General features: G+C 34.4%; 1 protein-coding gene across 1 annotated transcript; it reads right to left on the bottom strand.

Annotated features, from left to right (window-relative positions):
- Nucleotides 1–1,113: 1,113 nt before the first annotated feature.
- Nucleotides 1,114–20,365, bottom strand: LOC138713435 (epimerase family protein SDR39U1). The gene is made up of 6 exons (XM_069845536.1): nucleotides 19,728–20,365; nucleotides 12,103–12,209; nucleotides 6,111–6,318; nucleotides 5,880–6,026; nucleotides 5,165–5,355; nucleotides 1,114–1,565 (listed from the first exon to the last, which is right to left on the bottom strand). The coding sequence occupies exons 1-6, from the start codon at nucleotides 19,756–19,758 to the stop codon at nucleotides 1,332–1,334; spliced, it is 918 nt and encodes a 305-aa protein (XP_069701637.1). The 5' UTR covers nucleotides 19,759–20,365; the 3' UTR covers nucleotides 1,114–1,331.
- Nucleotides 20,366–20,605: the final 240 nt, after the last annotated feature.

Below are 20,605 nucleotides of genomic sequence, written 5' to 3' on the forward strand. Positions count from 1 at the left end.
AATTTTTGTTATTACTTAAAATAATATACTTTTAACAAAATGATTCTTACTTACTTACATATGGCTTTTAAGGAACCCAAAGGTTCATTGCCGCCCTCACTATGATGTATTTATAATACATTTAATTTACGTGAAAAAACTCTGTGTGGGTACAATATTTTAGGTTAGACCTAGATGTAAATTTAATGACTAATATTTTGGGCTGTCTGATTTATGTCTGACTTTTACTTTACTTTACTTTTCACGTTATTTATTTTCTTCATAATTTGCTTTTCGTCAATTTTTTTCTTGCTGTAAACTTCCAACTTAACTTTCATAGCCTAGATGGCTTTTTCTTCATCACTTCTTGCGGCAGGAGTTTGCGACTTGTTTAATAATGCTGGGTATTCTTTTAATAGATTAACAAACAGCAGTTGTTTTCATTTTCTCTCTTCCACACTTCCCAATTCGTCGTAATTGTCCCTTTTCTTGTTAAACTAACCAGATTTTGAGGACAACAATCAATTTTCCCACCAAGAAATTAACATAAATAAATGGAAGGCGAAAACTAACGGATCTTAGCGGATAAGCCCTAAGTACTGTCGATAATCGATATAATCCAATACTCTTGATAATTTATACTACAGCCGCATAGTACATACTTCATAGTAGTATGAGGTTTATGCATACAAAACGAAGTATATACTTCTACTTCAAGTATCTTCTACAGTCAAATCAAAAAGTAATACCACAACTTTATGCATTTCACCCAGTATTTTCTTGCCCGAAAAATCTATATAAGATAGATTAATACACTGAGCTTGAACCTACAATACTTAGGTTTAGATCTGGTGCTAAACAATATGGATGACACTGAAATTATTTCAGAACAGTTCAGTGACAGACGTTTGTGGAAAAGGAGTTGAACCTTTACCTTTCTCAGAAGCAGAAAAATCCTTGAAAAAAACTTTAATGTTAGCAAAGACATTTAGATCGCTGGACAAATAATACATAGCAATCTAGATGTTGCTTTGTATGATAGGTTTACTACTCTATGAAATGTAGTTAGTAACCAACTGAATCTTCATCCATCATTATGGACTGTACATGCAAAGACAAATGGTAAACATTAAAAACAGTGTAATAAATAAATTTAATCAATAATTAACAAATATAAATACAATTGAGTTACTCTACATTCACTATGTACAAGATTTGCTTACACATTAGCGTTTTCTATGGAAGATAATATAATACCAAACATACGATTCAATTTAAATACTGATCCAATCTCTCTGGTGTAAGGCATCTGGCAAGTTTAGCACAAAGACCAACAAAGAAAACTATACATATTATTTAGACGGAACTAATTTTGCACATTCTTTACACGCTGAGTCGATGTCAGGATATTTGTATTCAAATCCATATGAAAGAGTTCGCTTAGGTACCACTTTCTGTCCTGCAGTCATAATTTTAGCTCGTTCTTCACTGAATGCCATATTTAGCGCAAATTCAGGAATTGGAATAACAGTTGGCCTCCATAAAGCTCGTCCAAATGATTTTGTGAATTGTCTATTGGTCACAATCTGAAAGAAAAAAAAGAGAAACAAAATATATTTTTAGGAACAGTATTCAATGCTACGAATAATTAATGAACACTATCTTTTTTTACAGTAATAGCTATTATTTCGCCATTTTTATTTGACTAATTCGTTTGTTATCAACAGCAACCACTTAAAATCAATACTGTAATCTGACATAGAAATAATGCAGAATGAAGTTTCAGAGTAGCAAAATTTAACAAACACAGTGATATTATTAACATTAAATGACATCATGTAATACTCCCTATTATTGTACATGGCATGTCTGCTTGTCTGGAGTTTCCTCTCCCCTAATGAAATATCATGCATTTTAGTTTCTGAAACTGATGGGTTCCATACATCTTATTTTATGAGACCAAGTTGAAAAAAATGAATCAGCTGAGAAAGTACTGCAAGTATATATTCCTATGATTTTCAAACTGTGCAACACATCTACTTGAGGCACTATGGCTTTTGGTCGGTGACACAAACAGTTTCTTGAAAGGACTACAGTTGCACACCACAACAACTAACTGCATCCAACTGATGTCTTATTAATAGAGACAGGATTTCAATGCAAATGCATGTTTTTATATAAGCTTGCTACTGTTCTCAAACTTTGTAAATATGCATTTCATGGCTTAGTGATTCGAAATATGTATACTTTTTCCTGCATATTTGCATGTTTTTAGTGGTAAGTTCATGCATAATGTATGTTTTTTAGATTTTAAGTTTAATAATGCATATTTTGAGGTTTATGTTGCATATTATGTCCATTTTTATAGTTTCATTGCATATTTTATATTAAATCGCATGATACTGGAATTTATAAATGTTGCCTTGTAGAGTTTGGTATTTCTTACCTTACAATATTTGAGTATATGTACTGAAAAATATAAGTGAAATACTAACAGTTTGCAGGGTTTCTAACCGAGGACTTTGATCCTTACCAGCTAATCCTTTCATTGTATTGTCACACTGGAATTCCACACCCCTGTTCTATACAAGTCTTACCCTGAGGCTAAAATTATTATTAGAAGGCTGCCTCTTCTGCTCCCTCCCATACTTTGTAGTTTGGCGACAATAGCACTACCATGCTTCCCCTAACATGTCTTTAATTTGGAAAGGTAGATAGGTAGAAGGTCTATAGTAGACTACATGTACAAGTGTTTTGTGAATTAGCTACTGTATTTTGTGTTCTGTTGTGATCTGTGAAGTGTTGTGATGCCCCTGATTAAATGTTCGAGAAGAGATCTTGTGGCACAGTGGATCAAGGGAAAAGAATATCTTAGAAATTTGGAAAGACTGTTAGTAGTACATTGTGCAATTAGAAAATAAAATAATAATTTTTATAGTGCATATTTTCAGTGTTTTTTTTTCTTCATTGTGCATATTTGGCCATTTGATAGTCCATAGATGCATGCATATTTTACGATTTGATGGTGCATGAAAATCCTGTCTCGACTTATTAATATCTTCATAATTTCAGTATCTTTTTCCTCCATAGTGAAAGTCTTCACAAATTTGTAGACAGACATTTTCACATCTTTCTTGCCAACCAATGTAAAGAATGTCCATTAAAAAGACACGCAAATGTGAAAAATTACGTTTTGTAATTAAACATTTTTAACATTTGGAAGCAACAGATATTTAAATAGAAGTTCAGGGCATCTTGGACCTAAAAGTTTGGAAACCATTGGCATATAATATCAAATAAATGTCTTACGTGTTAAAGGTATGGCACATGTGTACTATATAGACACTACATTATAATAAAGAAATTTGTCTGACCATGGTTTCTTATTTGTGCATTACCACTCTTGTGAAAGGCAGAAAATGCAGATCACACGATGTTAAAGTAGTGAGAACAAATATGAGAATGAACCAAGTATTACCCTATGTCAATGCTCACCTTACTGTAGAGAGAGACCTCGCTAATTCAAAATCCAAAACGTGAAAATATAGTCTGAATGAACATATACCATAATTTAACAACATCACTGCCCGTGTCTCACTTCCTGAACTGTTTCTTTGCAGGGCAAGACACAGAGGGGGAGAGTGGGAGGTTCTGGATACCACATGTGCCTACTGCCCTACGTTTAACACATCAGACTTTTTAGGATTCCTTTCATCAGCTATGGAGCAAGGTCAGCCAGGGAATGTATAGGCTATCCTCTCACAAAACAAATTATGTCATCAATTCCTGTAACTAAACACTAATACCAGTGGTAGACTACAATCTCTACTCGAGATTATCAACCTAATCACGATTACGGTTGTCATGTGTACACATCCGTAAACTCTTTCCTCTATGGCAGTGTTTCTCAAACTTTTTCCACCCCAAAACCCCTTTTAATCCAAAAGTGTAACTGCGGAGTCCTTGTAATATTTTATTAGTATTTAATAATTAACAGATAAGTGAAAGCTAGTATCTCAATAATTCTGTTCAGTGGGACGAATGTATTTGCTTTTTAAGCTTGCAATCTGGTTTTATGGCAGAAAGTTGTAGTCTCATTTCTACTGTACTTCTGCATTTTGTCTTTTCGGTATTTTGTTTTAGTGAACACATATGCAGAGAATCCAGTGATGAAAGTGATAAGTATTATGGGTATTTTCCGTTTTGGATGTTCATTAAACATATTATTATTATTATTATTATTATTATTATTATTACGCATATTATTGGAATATTATTATTACGCATATCTTGGAATATTATTATTATTATCAGTGGTTTCATATTATTATTGATTCATATTTTCGTAACATTTATATACTTTTATAGTATCCACTAAGTATAAAATAGCCACCGGAGCAGCCCAGTCGGGTAAGGTCCTTGCCTATCGATCCAGAGTTGCACTCAGGCGCGGGCTCGATTCCCGCTTGGGCTGATTACCTGGTTGGATTTTTTCCGAGGTATTCTCCAACCGTAAAGCGAATGTCAGGTAATCTATGGCGAATCTCCGGCTTCACCTCGTCAAATACCATTTCACTATCACCAATCCCATCAATGCAAAATAATCTAGTAGTTGATACAATGTCGTTAAATAACCAAGTAAAAAAAAATATATAAAATAAAATTTTAAATCATATAGGGCTCACGGAACCCTGGAACACAGTTTGAGAAATGCTGCTCTATGGTAATTCAGCAGTTGTCCAGACTGAACGAAGAATGGCCTAGTGTGGACATACATTTTAGGAAATCGCCATCAGAGATAATAGCGATAGTGGTAACCACGATTAGAGTATCCATATTATAAACAGTAAAGACCCCTGCAATGGCATAGGTTAATGTTTTCAGAACATGTAATATGCTACTGTGCTGCACGCTGCAGCTGCCATGACGGTCCAAGGATACCTAAGAGGCGTGGTTATAAGAAGGGAGCTCTCGGCTCAGGATATGAGACACAGGCAGTAACTGTCTACTTGCCCCTTCTTACTTGGCCTGCCCCTTACTCATCTCACGGGGTTAAAGAGCTAAATGAGGATAGTAATGTTGCTCTCCTAAGCACAAATAATCGAGTATTTGGTTGCACTTACTTTATTGTATGTTTAATACTCTTTAATGTTACTTATTTTATTTCTCATTTTCTACTACAAACCTGTGGAGCAACTCCATTCAGGACACCTCGCACATTTTCATTTTCAATTGCGAATAACAACAGACTGGTAAGATCGTGAATGTGGATCCATGGCATGTACTGATTTCCTTTTCCTACAGGTCCACCCAAACCCAAATAGAATGGCAGAAACAACTGTTTTATCATACCACCTCTTCTTCCAAGAACAACACCTGTATAGGTAACAAAATGCAATAAATTTTATGTAGAGAAATTAACTATATTTCACTTATCAGGGATATATTCATGGAGAGAGGATGCATAATGCCTCACTTCAACGAACTACACTTCAGACAATGAAGAATATCACTTCGAAACTAATCAGCCAGGTAAATTCCTCATATTAATACAGTAAAGAAGTTACAAAGTTAATCAGTGATAAACTTAAATATTCATTCTTTTTTTTTTATTTTTTTTTTAACAGTGTTATGCATATCTATTATTCCTTCCTTTTTATAATATGCTTACATACTTCATAACCTTGTCTCATCCAGGTGTGCTGAATTTATATGTTTCGGAGCAACATATTGTTGTCGTTTTTGCTATTGATAGATATTAATTATTCACATGCTTTCCTAACATTCAAATACAGACAACCAATCAAACATTCTTTATGTTCATATAAGTGTAATCATGCCTTTCCTTGATGATGATGTCTTGGCATGCTAATGCATTATTATAAATGTTCACATCATACCAGATCGGATAGTGACCTGCCGAACTCCTAGGTGGGCTGGCAATTTGGCGACACTTTCCCACTCTTGACACAATCTAGATAGGAAATCAAAGTTGCCTCCTCGACTATCTTCAGTGTACTCAGCTGTTTCACTCGGTTCATATATTCCTTAAAATAAAAGTCATACACGTCAATGTTTTTAGTTGTAAATCGATTCTTTTGCTATGATATTTACCAAATTTCTAATCTTACCTACACCTGAAATTGAAATGAATACTCTTGGTTTAGATGATGCTCTAATGATAGCTTGGGCAAGGGATTGTGTGGTATTCACTCGACTAGCCCACACATTTTGTTTAAAACCAGGTGTCCAACGCCGAGTGGGATCTAGAACATTTTGTCCAGCAAGACTTACAACAGCTACAGTGTTATCTGGCAAACCACTCTCAGCTAGTTCTGTCTGAAAAATTAAAGAATTGAAATTGAAGTTGTAATGTGTAAAACTCATAACTGTAAAAATAAAATAATAATAACAACAACAATGGTATTTGTCCTTGAAATAAATATATCTATAACTGCAATGTAATACTAGGTAGGTATCTAATACTCTTGATTTAACAATCTAATTATTTTCTCTCTTGCTTCCCAGTATTTAGATGTAACACTTGTAATTTTTTGAAGTGCTTCACAGTGTGTTAAATGATTCATATGGATTTTTTCTTCTTGAGAACACAATACACAATTTGGAGTAGACAGGATGCCAATCCTATGTACTGTAAATGTTGTTGTTTTCTATTGCCAGGCGTTTGACAATAAAGTCATTTGACCTCTTGTACTCCAATATTTTTCACAAGATATTATCATGGTCAGCCACTGAAGCACAGATTTTATGTACTGTACTGTAAATGTTTACCCACACAATCATGACCTGTAAGGAGTCTGAACATCGCCACAGCAGATTTACATGTTAAGTCACGAATTAAATCAGGTCTTCTTCTTCTCAAGGCACTACAACTTCAAAATTGAATGTCTTGGCCTTCTCAACAATTTTTTTCCAGGAACTTCTATTCTGTACGGCCATCATCCAATCCGTGATTCTTAGCTTCCTCAAATCATTCATAATATCTTCCCAGCGGCTTTTCAGTCTATCTGCTGCTCTAGTTCCCAGGAGTTTCCACTTATAAATACCTTTCACTAGCCTCTGGTCTCCCATTCTTTTAACATGGCCAAACCAACCTAACCTCATTGCCCTGATGAAATTTATTATATTTTGATTGTGTATTAAATCATTTAGTTCTTTGTTAGTTTTTATTCTCCAGTTTCCATGTCTATCCTTGGAGGGTCCAAAGATTCTTCTTAAAATCCTCCTTTCAAAAATTAACAATTTTTGTTTGATTGATTCTTTCAATACCCAAGTGTCACAGGCATAGGTGACAACTGGCCTTATTATGGTCCAATATAATCTTAATTTGGCTTCTTTTGTTATTAGTTTGCTTTTAAATAAGCTTTGGTTGGCGAAATAGGCTCTGTTACCATTGGTAATTCATTGTTTAATTTCATCTTCTATCGAGTTATTGCCATTTAATATTGTTCCCAGATATGTAAATTTATTGACTTGAGTAATCTGCATATCATTGATTTTCTGGTTATTTGTAATAGAATTTTGGTTACCACATTTCAAATATTTAGTTTTATTTTCATTTATTACGAGACCAAATACTTCAGATTGCTTTTCCAGTTTTGTGAATCTTTCTACTAAAGCTTGCTTCGTTCTTGCAGTAATCATTACATCATCTGCGTATGCAATGCACTGCTGCAGCCTAGAAGATATATTTCCCCTCATATATATTTGTTTTAAAATAAAATCTATGACTAAGCTAAAAAGCATAGCCGATAGAGGGTCTCCTTGTCTAACCCCAAATTGCATATTGAAACAATCACTGAGTTTGTTAATAATTTTAAATCTTGCTATTGTGTTGGTTAAGATTAAATCAGGTTTTTCTAGTAAATTTTTCCAATGGGAATTTTCTGTAGTATTTATTTGGACAGTATAATTATTTTTAATAACTTGTTTTATTAAATAATATGAAAAATTATAGTTTTATTTTTGTTCAAGTTCAGTCCCTTTCTTTGCTAGAATGCCGGCTCTCTCATTACCACTCATACCACAATGTGTGGGAATCCACTGAAGAACTATGATTTTATTTAAACTTTGGATTTGTTTAATCACTGACAGGATTTCTTTTATTTTTTTCCATTTTTTGTTGATTTTTTAATACTATTGATTGTATTTTGGCTCTAGAATCACTTAATATAGCTATACTCTTGCAATGATGAATCCAAAGAAATAAATTTTAAACGAATGTATAAATAGCTTCAACTTCTCCATCAAAATTTGTGGTATTTTCCCCACATTCTTATAGAAGGAAAAGAATCACAAGTAACACCTGCTCCAGCTCCTACCTTGGGATCCATCTGTGTATATACTGTATATGTTTAATTACTTAATGGATATGTTGTATGCAGAATTTCAAATGTTTGAATTTTTGCTTCTTGAGGAGAAATATCTTTCTTGTTAAAGATTTTGTTTAAGTATAGGTTGTATTGTATATCTACAAGATCAATTGGGTTATTAATAGGTAGAAAATTCTCCTTTTCTTTAGCTATTCCTAGAGTTTCTTTCAATTTTAGGACTTCTTGTATGAAACTTATCTGGTTTTTTAGCATATATTTACAATTTTCACATTTCTTCCATTTTTCAGAATCTGGGTTGTAATGAGTAGTGAAGTGCATTCCATACCTCTCCTACTAAATTCTCATCCTCTCCTTCCCATGGTGCAACCTGTTTTTAACAAATGAAGCTCTGGAGACCAAGTCACAGCTGTATCATGCTGGTCTATCACAGCATCAAAGCGTTTTCTAAATGCCAAATAGGAAATAAAGTCAATGAATATATGATGACAGATCTCCCGACTAGACTAAAGCAACCCACTGACCAATGGTAGATGCGATCCTCCATTTGTTTTGGAGCTTGAAATTTGATGATGCAGCTGCCTAATCATAAAAACCAGGTATCCAAAAAAAAAAAAAAACAGCTGTAACTTGCTCAGGAAAATATGAAGTTATGCATCCCAACATAAAATATTCCGGAGTTAAAACAGTCCCCCAATCGGATCTCTGGGAGGCAACTACTTTGGGAAGCAAACATATAAGACTTCAAAGTGTGAATATTCTATGATTGAATGCTATAGGTTTGAGTCATATGTAATACTAAAAGTCTAGTTTAATGCAAAAAGGCAAGTCTATAGAAAGAATTGACGGTATGGTACACTACTAAGAAAAGTTGGAGTAAATAGACAGAGGGCTGAGACTACTGGCAAAGGAATGGGCTAAAACAGTTCGGAAGTCCAAGACCCTTAAATGACCACAAAGTCAAGGAGATAGTGGAGTCTGAGCATCTGTGGTAGCAGTAACGATAATGGTAGGAACCAAGGTCCAATTTAACTTCCAATTTTCATTAATACTAGTAATAGTAGTAACAGTACTAATAGTAGTGGTTCTAATAGCATACCATGTTCTAAATCTAAAATAGTTTTGCCTTGAGAAGCTTCCTCGTATCAGCATTTACACATACTTGTAACAGTTAAGATGAAATATCGAAGGCAAAGCGGGAGGTTTATGAAGAAGTGCACTGCTTGGCTGAGAATGGGTCAACAAGAAGAGCAGACGACATAGCCATCAATCATCGGAATCAAAGAAGCCTCATTCTTGACCCCACTGTCCATTTTAAGAAGGATGATCAACAAGCCAATAATGTTAACAATGAAAAGAAGTCTATTTACTATCCATGTATTCCTCACTTCAGTGAGAGATACAAAATGAATATTAATACATACAAAGTGAAAGGACTTCTTTTTGGCGCTAGGGGAGCTTAATTTAAATTAACCAAAACCATTCTCCTTTCTCTTAAGTTTTCTAATGAGGACATTAACAAAATTTGCCTAATGGTATTGAGAGATTCATTATCCATTTTACACAATCACTTGTATAACACTACATAATATTTTTTTTTTTTTTTTTTTACTTAATTTCATTACTCTTCATTGTACTTTAATCTCATGTTTCTCCGAAATCAAATTGTACTTTATTTTTAAATTTATCATTGTTCCGTATTCTCTCTGCAAACCATATTGTATTTTATTTTTAATTTAACCTCTGCTTTGTATTCTGGATCCTAGTGGTCAGCCGTAGATGTCCCAAATTGTGGAATTTGTGTGTATATCAACACCCTACTGAGCATTACGTCAGTAATTTTACGAATATTCCTGAAGGAATGTCATATTTTAGCTCCAGCAGTTTTTATTTTAGAGACTGTTAAATATTTCAGTATATTTTATTCATAGCACTCTTTACATGCATTTTACTTTCTGAAAGTGACCAAGTTACAGAGGTATAAAATGGAGGAAATGCCATTTCAGCATGCTGTCCTGCCATGGCATGCATAAATGTCCCCTAAGTAGTGAAGAGGGGATACGGTCGATGGAATTATCTGACAATGTATGCAATACAACCACCATAACATAAAAATATGGTGCCTACATTAAAAAGGTTAACTTTTTGCTACATCACTCTCCTGTACTGAAGAGCAAGAGAGTTAATAGCTTTATTGTCAAGAACTCTGCATCAGTTGACAAGTTTCTGAAAGTATAATAAAACCAACACACACTGTATGTGAATTTGAGTGTGTACTTTTGTGTGCTATTCATGAGTCATGTAAAATACATGCATCTTGTAAACTTTAATTTTATGCATTAAGTTTCTTACATTTTTATAGTCTACATACGAATAGGATTCATTGATATTCCTTATTCTTTATATTATAAGTAAGGTTTTTGTATGCACCATAACATTGCACAAATATCGTGTCTCTCTACCTGCAGACATAAAAAGTTATTCTCTATTTTGTCTGCTCTCTCACAGCTCAGTAGTGCATGTCAGGATTGCGTCAAGTTTTCTCCTCAACATGATACCTGAATTTTTTAATTGTTTTTTATTAATGAACATTTCTCTTCTTTTGCGGTAGCTTACAAATTTAACAATCACTGGTCGAGGTCGATTTCCTTGCCTCCCAACCCAGTGATTCCTATTGATGTCACTCACCATCAGGTTGGCACCGACTTTTGCCGAAACTTTGATGGCAATCTTGTCTGTGTCCTCATTGTTTTTATCAGAATTCCAAATATCCAGAGATACTGCTCTAGGGCATCCTGTTTTTCTTCCAACTTCCTTTCTTGGCTGGCGATTTTCTCATCTTTTTCACGAAGGGGTGCCTTCAGTTTTTCGATCACCTCCATGTTGCAAGCAAGGGCTGACTTTAGCTCTGACACTATCAAGTCCTTGATGAGGTTGGCAAGACCTGCCAATATGGTGGGATCACGCCAAGACTCCTCTAACACACGTTTTGCACAATCTTCAACACTTTCATCTTGTTGTAGTTTTTTTCCATGACCCATGATAGCAGGAATGAGGAAACAACATAGGTAGAACAATAAATACTAAAAATAACAGACAAAATACAAGTACAAGTCCAGAAAAAATATATCAATGTACGAACTCAACTAGCATTACTTATTCACTGTCCACCATGACACTTAGTTTATGATCTATTCAGTTTGTATGATGTAAATTTCCGCAAGATTTATCTGTAATGTGTAAATATTACTGTAAATTTCCGCAAGATTTATCTATAATGTGTAAATATTACAGTAAATTGCCACTGAGTATTTATTAAGAAATATGCAGTGTCAGGAACTCCACTTTATTATCAACTATAATAAATTTAATGTGACTGCTAATTTGTTTCTTGCATATCTGTAAAATATTCATAACTATTACAGAGAAATATGTGATCACAATCAATATATAATTTCCTTTTGAAATGGGTTAATATGACCTACAGAATATCTATAAGAAAATTTCATTCAGCAGTTTGGACAACAGGACTGCAAAGAAATAATGTCAGAAAATATGTATCAGTGAAAACCGGTTTCCACTCTCAAGCACGCACACACGCACACACACGCACGTGCGCACGCGCGCGCGCACACACACACACACACACACACACATATGATGTGTACATTATAGCAAAGCCATGCTGTATAGAACACTAAATACTGAGAAATTAAAAAGTGAAAGTTACATCATGGCTTTGCTATAACGTAAATTCATTCGAAAAAGTTACCCAGGACATCCTCTGTGGTCCAGGCATTCGCGAGACTATTGTTACACCATATCCTTTTGTGCGAAGCAGATTACCGAATGCTGTTCCAATAAAACCACTGCCTCCACCTGCAAAGGAGCAAGGAAAATAATAAAAATAATAATAATAATGTAGAAGCAGCAATCATCTTATTTAATTTACCAATTTTCTATTTGGCAGAAAGTGCATACATAACTCTAAAAACACAGTAACAAATAGTGAACATGGAAATAATCTGTACATAATATAAAACTTTTAAGACAATACTGATCCTTAACCCATTTTTGCAATTAAGAGTCAGGCTGCAAAACCTATGAATGATGACGTCATATTACTTTATCAAGTATCTATTGTAATGGGATTTTTCTACTTAGGCTTATCAGTATCTCTGGTACAGGCCTTGGAGGGTTCACAGGATAATGGGAGTTACAGTTTCCACCATCGTAGACAATGACATTAGTGGCAATAGGGATGCCAGTCTTATGTGCTTGCTGCTTTTATCCAGAAGGAAATATAGAGTCTAAATGAATCCCAGCGCCACAGTGTAGACTGAAGGATTACTTCAATGACAAGAATCCATGACCCCATTGGGACTCGAACACATGGCCATCTGACTTTCCACACAATGCTTTAACAGCGATGCTAATGCACATTCCTACTGGGATTATTAAGCTAACCTGATCTAACTTAATCAAACCTACCTTAGAAAAAAAATTAGTAAACTTGTAGCAAAACCCATAATTTAATTGTAAATACATGTAGTAGTACTAATCAGAACATTCAAAATTTCAAAACAAAACACAAATCAGATCTCCATCTACCCTCTGTTAGTCTCATCTTTTGTATAAAAAAAGAGAGAGAGTTCATTATTTTGGTATTACAGTCCTCAGTCCACTGCCTAATTTTTTTAAAGCTTTGAAAGACCAAGAGAAAGTTCAAAATAAAATTAACAAAATGTCTTCATACTCATATCTTCTACTCAACTGATGAATTGTTTATGCTCGTAAATTCAATTAATCAGCTTACTATGCATTGTATATTTTTGCCTAAATTTTGACTTGCTCTACATTTCAAAGCTACAATGCTGATAAAAGATCTATAGAATACAATAAATGGAATGAAAAAGTATGTTGTTGTTTTCTAATGCCAGGCGTTTCACAATAAGTCATTTGACCTCTTGCACTCCAATATTTTTCAAAGATATTATCATGGTCAGCCACTGAAGCACAGAGTTTGAGGTGTTCCGAATCCATTTCTTGGTTTGAGTTGCACAATGGGCAGTTAGGAGACTGATATATTCCAATTCTATGCAGGTGTTTGGCCAAACAATCATGGCCTGTTGCCAATCTAAATGCAGCTACAGACGATTTTCGTGGTAAATCGGGAATTAACTGTGGATTATGATGCAGAGAGTTCCATTTTTTCCCTTGAGATTGTGTTATCAAATTCTGTTTGTTGAAGTCTAAGTATGTAGATTTAATAAATCTTTTCACAGAGTAATACGTAGATTTAGTAACAGGTCTGTTAAGTAGCAGTGCTGCCCCCTTCTTTGCTAAAGTATCCGCATTCTCGTTTCCCAGGATTCCACAATGGGATGGTATCCATTGGAATACAATTTTTTATTGAGTGATATTAATTGAGAGAGCATTTTAGTTATTTCTGCTGTTTGAGATGAAGGTGTGTGTTTAGAGACTATTGATAGAACAGCTGCTTTGGAGTCTGACATAACTGCATTCTTAAATTTATTGATGTGGCATAGAAGATTCCTGAGACTTTCACTTATTGCAATGATTTCTCCATCAAAACTTGTTGTTCCATATCCAAGAGATCTATAAAGTGAGAAGAGACAGCACGTAACACCTGCATCGGCACCTTGTTCTCTGGAGATCAAGGATGAGTCGGTGTATAAATGAAGCCAGTTTTGTGGAGGGCACCTAATATTAATTGTCTCTAAAGACAATTGTTTCATTATTTGTGTTTACTTCTGATTTCAGTATTTCTTCTGTTAAATTTAGATTATATTATATATTTAATAAAGTTAAAGGGTTTGGTTTAATTTGTAAGTTTTCTTTTAAATTCGGGATATTGATTTTCTGTTTTAATTCTTGAACCATGGATATAAAAGTATAAAATTGTTGTCCAATCAATTAATTCTCTATTGTTCCATTGTGTGATAAGACATGATGTGAATTGTTCATTTAGAATTAGGGTGATCACCCGTCCAGCTTTCAGTAGGATTGTCCTAGAATTTGAAACACTGTCCCAGATCCTGGGCACACACACACTTGCATCCAGTTATGACGATTTTGAGAGCTGCAAAGAACAATATACAGTATTATAAATATAGCCTACGTACACGGAAACACAAAAAAGACATTTTCTTAGGGTCGAATTCATAGTCGTCACTTATAAAATGAGGAAACACTTAAGTAATGAGCGTTTCCTTAGCACTTATTTCAGATCGTATTGCAGAGACGCTACTCTTTCATATGCACTGAGCATTCCCTTGACATCGAAAGAAATATGGCAACATGGCTAGACGTGAGCGCTTTCCTACATTAAATTGTTTTCCAGCATCTTCAAATTGTTAAGTCGGCATTATTGTCATCACAAATACACAAGTAAATATTATAGAGCTAAAAATTATACAAGATGTCCAGAAAGCATTTTACAGAAAAGAAAGAAGTGAACTAAGATAACTAGTTATGAAATATGGAGATATCGTCGAAAGTAAAAAAAAAAAAAAAAATGATAATAATTGTTCTTTCCAAAAGAAGAAATTGACATGGAATAAAATTGCAGTTGAGTTTAATGCAAACTCCGGAAATATTCGTGTAAGTAAATAATTTTAATTTATTTTTCAGTTATTTTTATGCTAAACAAAGTGGAAATGATATAATTACGCAAATTTTAACAGCTTATTCCTTGGGTAGAAACAAACAAAAATGCAAATAACACTTTGTTGGGACGTGAATACTTTTCGAAAAAAAAAATGCTGCTGTATCATTAAAATCTCAAAGCAACCAGTACTTTCAGCAGTGGCGAAATCGGAAAGCCTTATGGTTGTATTGTGAATTTAAATGAGAGACACCAGAATATTCACAACAGTGTTCTTGTCGAAACAGTATCTCCTCTTAAGCTGTTGATCATTATACATCTCTAAAGGGTTTTCCATATCTCTGATATATCTTTTGTTTGTCGAAACTCATTTTCATATTAATTACAGAACTCAATAAATTAAATAAAATCATAATCATCATCTATTGTATACCGAATCAGCTGATTACAATGCATATGAGGAAACACTTGAGTAAGCTGACAAGCTACCTTATTTGAATAAGTGTTCACTTCAGTGGGATTTATGAATTGGAAATTATTATAAGCAACTGCTTAAGTGTTTCCTTACGATAAGTGTTGACTATGAATTCGGCCCTTAGTGTTCATATTTTTTATGTTAACTCTATAGGCTTCACTCATTCAGTTTTCTGTGCAAGGGCAGGTCCTTCACTGCAAACCTAGCATACTTCAATCGTCCCTCTTTTTCCTATTTTCCACCTTCCTCTTAGTCTCCTCCACACATGACCCATATATCTTAATATTGTCTATCATTTGATATCTTCTTCTGCCCCAAACGTTTTTCCTGTTCACCATTTTTTCCAGTGCAACCTTCAGTAGGCAGTTTCTTTTTAGCCGTGATCCAGCCAATTTCTTTTTCTCTTCCTAATCAGCTCCAGCATTATTCTTCCTTCATCCACTCTTTCTTGCACAGCTTCATTTCTTATTTTGTCTGTCCATTTCACATGCTCCATTTTCTCCATATTCACATTTCAAATACTTCCAGTCATCATAATGTCCATGTTTTTGTCTCCATACAATGCCACACTCCATATAAAGCACTTCGCCAGTTCTTCCTTAGTTCTTTTTCTAAAGTCCGCAGAAAATGCTCCTTTTCCTGTTGAAAGCTCAGTCATTCCATGCTAAACTGAGCCTGGATATTATTCTTTGAAGTTCAGTATTTTTTTCTGCAGACTAATAGTAATAAACCCTTATTATTTATATTTTACAGTAGAAATAAGTTCTGCACCTTAGTTCACTGTGTATGTGTTTATTTTATGAACAAATGTGAAATGTGTACAGTAGTGGCAAAAAAAAACTGGACTGACCCTTGTAGCTGATTTCAGAGTCTTATTCACTCCAGAGCACGATAAACTGGTAACTAAGACTTTGGTGGTTCGAATCCTGCCTGGGAAGGAAACTTTTTTTTTTTTTTTGTTCCTTATTCAAATTTATTCCCAATACTTTTCGATTGCTGGTAAAATTCATGTTCTGGGAATAATAAGTAGTAAAATATCGCTGCAATCAAAAAGTATTGGGAATAAATTTGAATAAGGAACAAAAAAAAGTTTCCTTCCCAGACAGGATTCGAACCACGAAAGTCTTAGAGTTACCAGTCTATCGTGCTCTGGAATGAACAAGGCTCGAAATCAGCTACAAGGGTTGGTCCGTTTTTTTTTTTTTGCCACTACTGTACATGCTGAACTTCAATGTTGTGAAAAATGATCAATGTTGAGAGTCCTTGAATTGTTCTCTTTTTCATCAATCAGCTGATCTGGTGTCATCTTATCTACAGCAGTAGTTTCCTTTCTCATTTTAGGAATTCATTCTAAAAGCAGGTGAGGTAGATATATTAATTATATTAGGTTAATGGTAACAGTTGAAAATTTGAAAATTCAAATATCTTGGAGCAACAGTAACCAATATAAATGACACTCGGGAGGAAATTAAACGCAGAATAAATATGGGAAATGCCTGTTATTATTTGGTTGAGAAGCTTTTGTCATCTAGTCTGCTGTCAAAAAATCTGAAAGTTAGAATTTATAAAACAGTTATATTACTCGTTGTTCTGTATGGTTATGAAACTTGGACTTTCACTTTGAGAGAGGATCAGACATTAAGGGTGTTTGAGCATAAGGTTCTTAGGAAAATATTTGGGGCTAAAAGGGATGAAGGTACAGGAGAAAGTTACACAACGCAGAACTGCACGCATTGCATTCTTCACCTGCCATAATTAGGAACATTAAATCCAGATGTTTGAGATGGACAGGGCATGTAGCATGTATGAGCAAATAGTGTTAGTTGGGAGACCGAAGGGAAAAAGACCTTCGGGGAGGCAGAGCTGCAGATGGGAGGATAATATTAAAATGGATTTGAGGGAGGTGGGATATGATAGAGAGTGGATTAATCTTGCACAGGATAGGGACTGATGACGGGCTTATATGAGGGCAGCAATGAACCTGCGGGTTCCTTAAAAGCCCTTTGTATGTAAGTAAATGGTAACAGTTGTGTGTCACACCTGTCTCAAAAATTACTCTGAAGTTTATTCTATTTATTAATAAGAAACTCTAAAAGAAATAAAAGTTTACAGAAGTAAAGTTGAGTAACCAGTCAATACAATCTGAATATTACTTTTGTTTGATTCAGAATTAAGATATAATAAAGCTCTGGCTAATATCTGTCCTACACAGTATGACTGAGGTTATTAAACTTTATTTACTATTACCTATGGAAAAGTGAATTAAATTAACTGAAGTTGAATTTATAAGAGACTTCTATGGTTGTATGTGTTCATGTCATATAGGCTCATTCTCACAAATGAGGATAGTTAAAAAAAAAAATGAATGAATTTTTTTCTTGCTCCAAAACATAAGATATTTCAAATGCTTTTCTTCTTATTCTTTGTATATGAATATAAAAAAGAGAGAAAAGTGTAGAGGATCAAAACGGAATTGGAGAAAGAAACTGACTGAAAACCAAGAAGCCAAAAAAAGTTTACTTGTTGAAGGAAAGGGAGAGAGATAGGAAGAAGCGAGCAAATGCAAAAAAAAAAAAAAAAATGTTTATCTGTAGACATGAACTAACTGAAAGCCTAAGGACGTAAGGATGCTGAAAGGTAGAAGAGAACAGCAGGCAAAGGCTGAAAATGAAACTTCTGAGCTTGGTTCTTACAAGTGTGTGCAGTCACTTCATTTGTAAGGCAGTTAAAAGAGTGAAGAAGGTGCTTCCTACAAGCCCAAGTAAAAAACAGGCAGTTATTGAAAAACTTTTGGAAGCAAAACCAAATGTTCCAAGTACAGTGTTCAAGAAAAGGAAGAAATCTTGAAACGAGGTTTTGGAGCTGAAGAAGATGGTGAAGTTAAAATTATGTGCTTGAGAGTGTGTGTCAGAGAAAACGTTCAGATTTTCAGAATGGATGAAAATGATGTCTCATGTTTCATATGAACACCAGATAGGTATTCTTCCAGAACAAACTATAAAGATTACAAGAAACAAGACTCTATTATGTATTTTCTAAAAGTATTGTTGTTCTTGAAGAATCTTAGAAGTACTAGTACTAGCCTACTTCAATTCATTTCTATGTCTATGTTTGTTGTAATGTTGTTAAAATATTTTATTGCAATTACTACTACCATATTTAATTTAGTGCTGCCTAAGATCATATTGATTATTTTTAGTTTTAAATGTTAATTATCTTGATATACAACACATAGTCCAAATAGAACTTCACAGTGTCACACCCTTCCATCTGGAAAGCCTCACACCCGTCCTGCGCTTAATTATTTTTAAAATATTATGATTCACGCATAAATGTGTAATTATTATACGAAACATTGTAACATTAAATAACTTTTAGTACAAAAATTCTCAAGATATTTGTTTTATTAAGTTCACAGAGTTTTCTTGTTTTCATTAGAGGTGTTCATTGCAAGTGCATATTTTTGTCACACCCGTCCTTAGTCATTTACGATGCTGCTATCTTAAATATAGTTAGAATTCTGCGACAATAATTACACAGCAGGTGGAAGGTTTAATGTACTACACTGTGATCCAGGTATGAGAGTTGTAGCATGCACTGCAAAAAAATCGGGGATCAGTAAACTAGTCAAAAGTGTTATGCAAATGTCACATCTGTCCGCATGGAATGGCTGAGTTTCCTTTGCCAATATTATCTTTCTTTTGATTTCCTGGCAGCAGCTCATGTTACTGCTTATAATACACCTTAAATATCTGAAGCTGTCATCTTGTTCCACTGCCTTGTTCGTCTTGTTTGCATTTATATTCATCCCATACTCCTCACAGCTGTCATTTAGCTCCACTAGCATATCCCTTATTATTGTCTCCTCTTCTGCTGTTAACACTATATCATCAGCAAATTTAGCGCTGAAAATTGTTCCCTTCAGACTCCGCCAATACACCTTGCATATACGAATTTGTGACAGGTTAGGTCTGGTTAGTTCAGGTTTTATTATACCTTGGATATACGTTCAACTCCAAAAAAAAAAAAAAAAAAAAAAAAATCCCCTATAAATTCAACGATTTTCACTTTCGAAATCGCCAGAACAATTTCAGAACTAGTTTCAACAAATAAAAATACAATACTTTAAAATCCAGTAAAATGAGGCCCGATTTTGGGGTGCAGCCATTTACTATTTCAAATATACCTTTTATGGGATTTGCTTACTAAAATAGACATACAGTTTACATATTGTATATGTATATAGAATTTAACAGAAAAGGAATATACAGTAACAAACAATTCTGCTTCTCACCAACGAGCACTGATCCCAAAATACTGGACATCTTAATAGTGTTATATTTCTGCCCGGTTTGTTTACAAACAATACTCGGTGTAATTTTCAGCCAGCCATAATGCAGTCGCAGTCAGTAGTGATTCGTTCTTGTTTTCTGTGGCGATTCGAATTTATCCAGGCTATGCAACTGTTATTATATGTGATATTAATGTTACTTTAAATCATTCTGAAAATCAATAGTTTCAACTATACCGTAACACTAATTCATGGCTAATGTATCTTTTTTCGGGAAAAATGCTGGTTCTTATTCACATAATTTCCTGCATGAAATTGTACTTATGAATAAATGACCTGAGACCACTGTCGCCAAAACGATTCCGAAAAATCCGCTATAGCACTACATAAGTTGCTACATTATTATATTAGCCATGAAAAGTGAGATAATTTTGCTACTGTGATCGTTATAAGACACTCAATTCCTATGTCAGCAACACAATTTTATTTTTAAACGCTATCCACTAAACTGACACAATAACTCCAGATCTAGCGGGAAAACATCCCGTATTGGCAACACTGCCTTAGATTATGAGGCAAAAGAGTTTCGTGTAGCGAGTAGGGAAATCAAAATTTAGGTTCCCTGCATCAACGCGCGCGTCGCTCTTATTTCCGATGGCTCTATCAAAGACGTTATATAGTATGGGCTCTATAAATACTGGATACAGACAAGCATTGACTGGATAAGTCACTACCTGCCATCTAGCGGTTACTCGCGCATAACCGTCGATTGAGCAGGCAGTGGCTATAATAAACCGTGCGTTATTTTTAAGCGCGTCATGCCTTTGCTGCAGCAAAATAAGGATCGAAAAAAAGCGCAACTAGGTCAGCTGACTGCAAAA

Source organism: Periplaneta americana, chromosome 14, assembly GCF_040183065.1.
Source record: "Periplaneta americana isolate PAMFEO1 chromosome 14, P.americana_PAMFEO1_priV1, whole genome shotgun sequence".
Lineage (NCBI taxonomy): Eukaryota > Metazoa > Arthropoda > Insecta > Blattodea > Blattidae > Periplaneta > Periplaneta americana.

What these genes read in the sequence shown, in the direction of transcription:
- LOC138713435 (XM_069845536.1), bottom strand. Translation starts at nt 19,758, where the DNA reads ATGTCCAGTATTTTGGGATCAGTGCTCGTTG. An exon ending in TTTGGGATCAGTGCTCGTTG is followed by an intron (nt 12,210 to 19,727) that starts GTGAGAAGCAGA and finishes GCTCCTTTGCAG; the next exon opens with GTGGAGGCAGTGGTTTTATT. An exon ending in GACCACAGAGGATGTCCTGG is followed by an intron (nt 6,319 to 12,102) that starts GTAACTTTTTCG and finishes TTAATTTTTCAG; the next exon opens with ACAGAACTAGCTGAGAGTGG.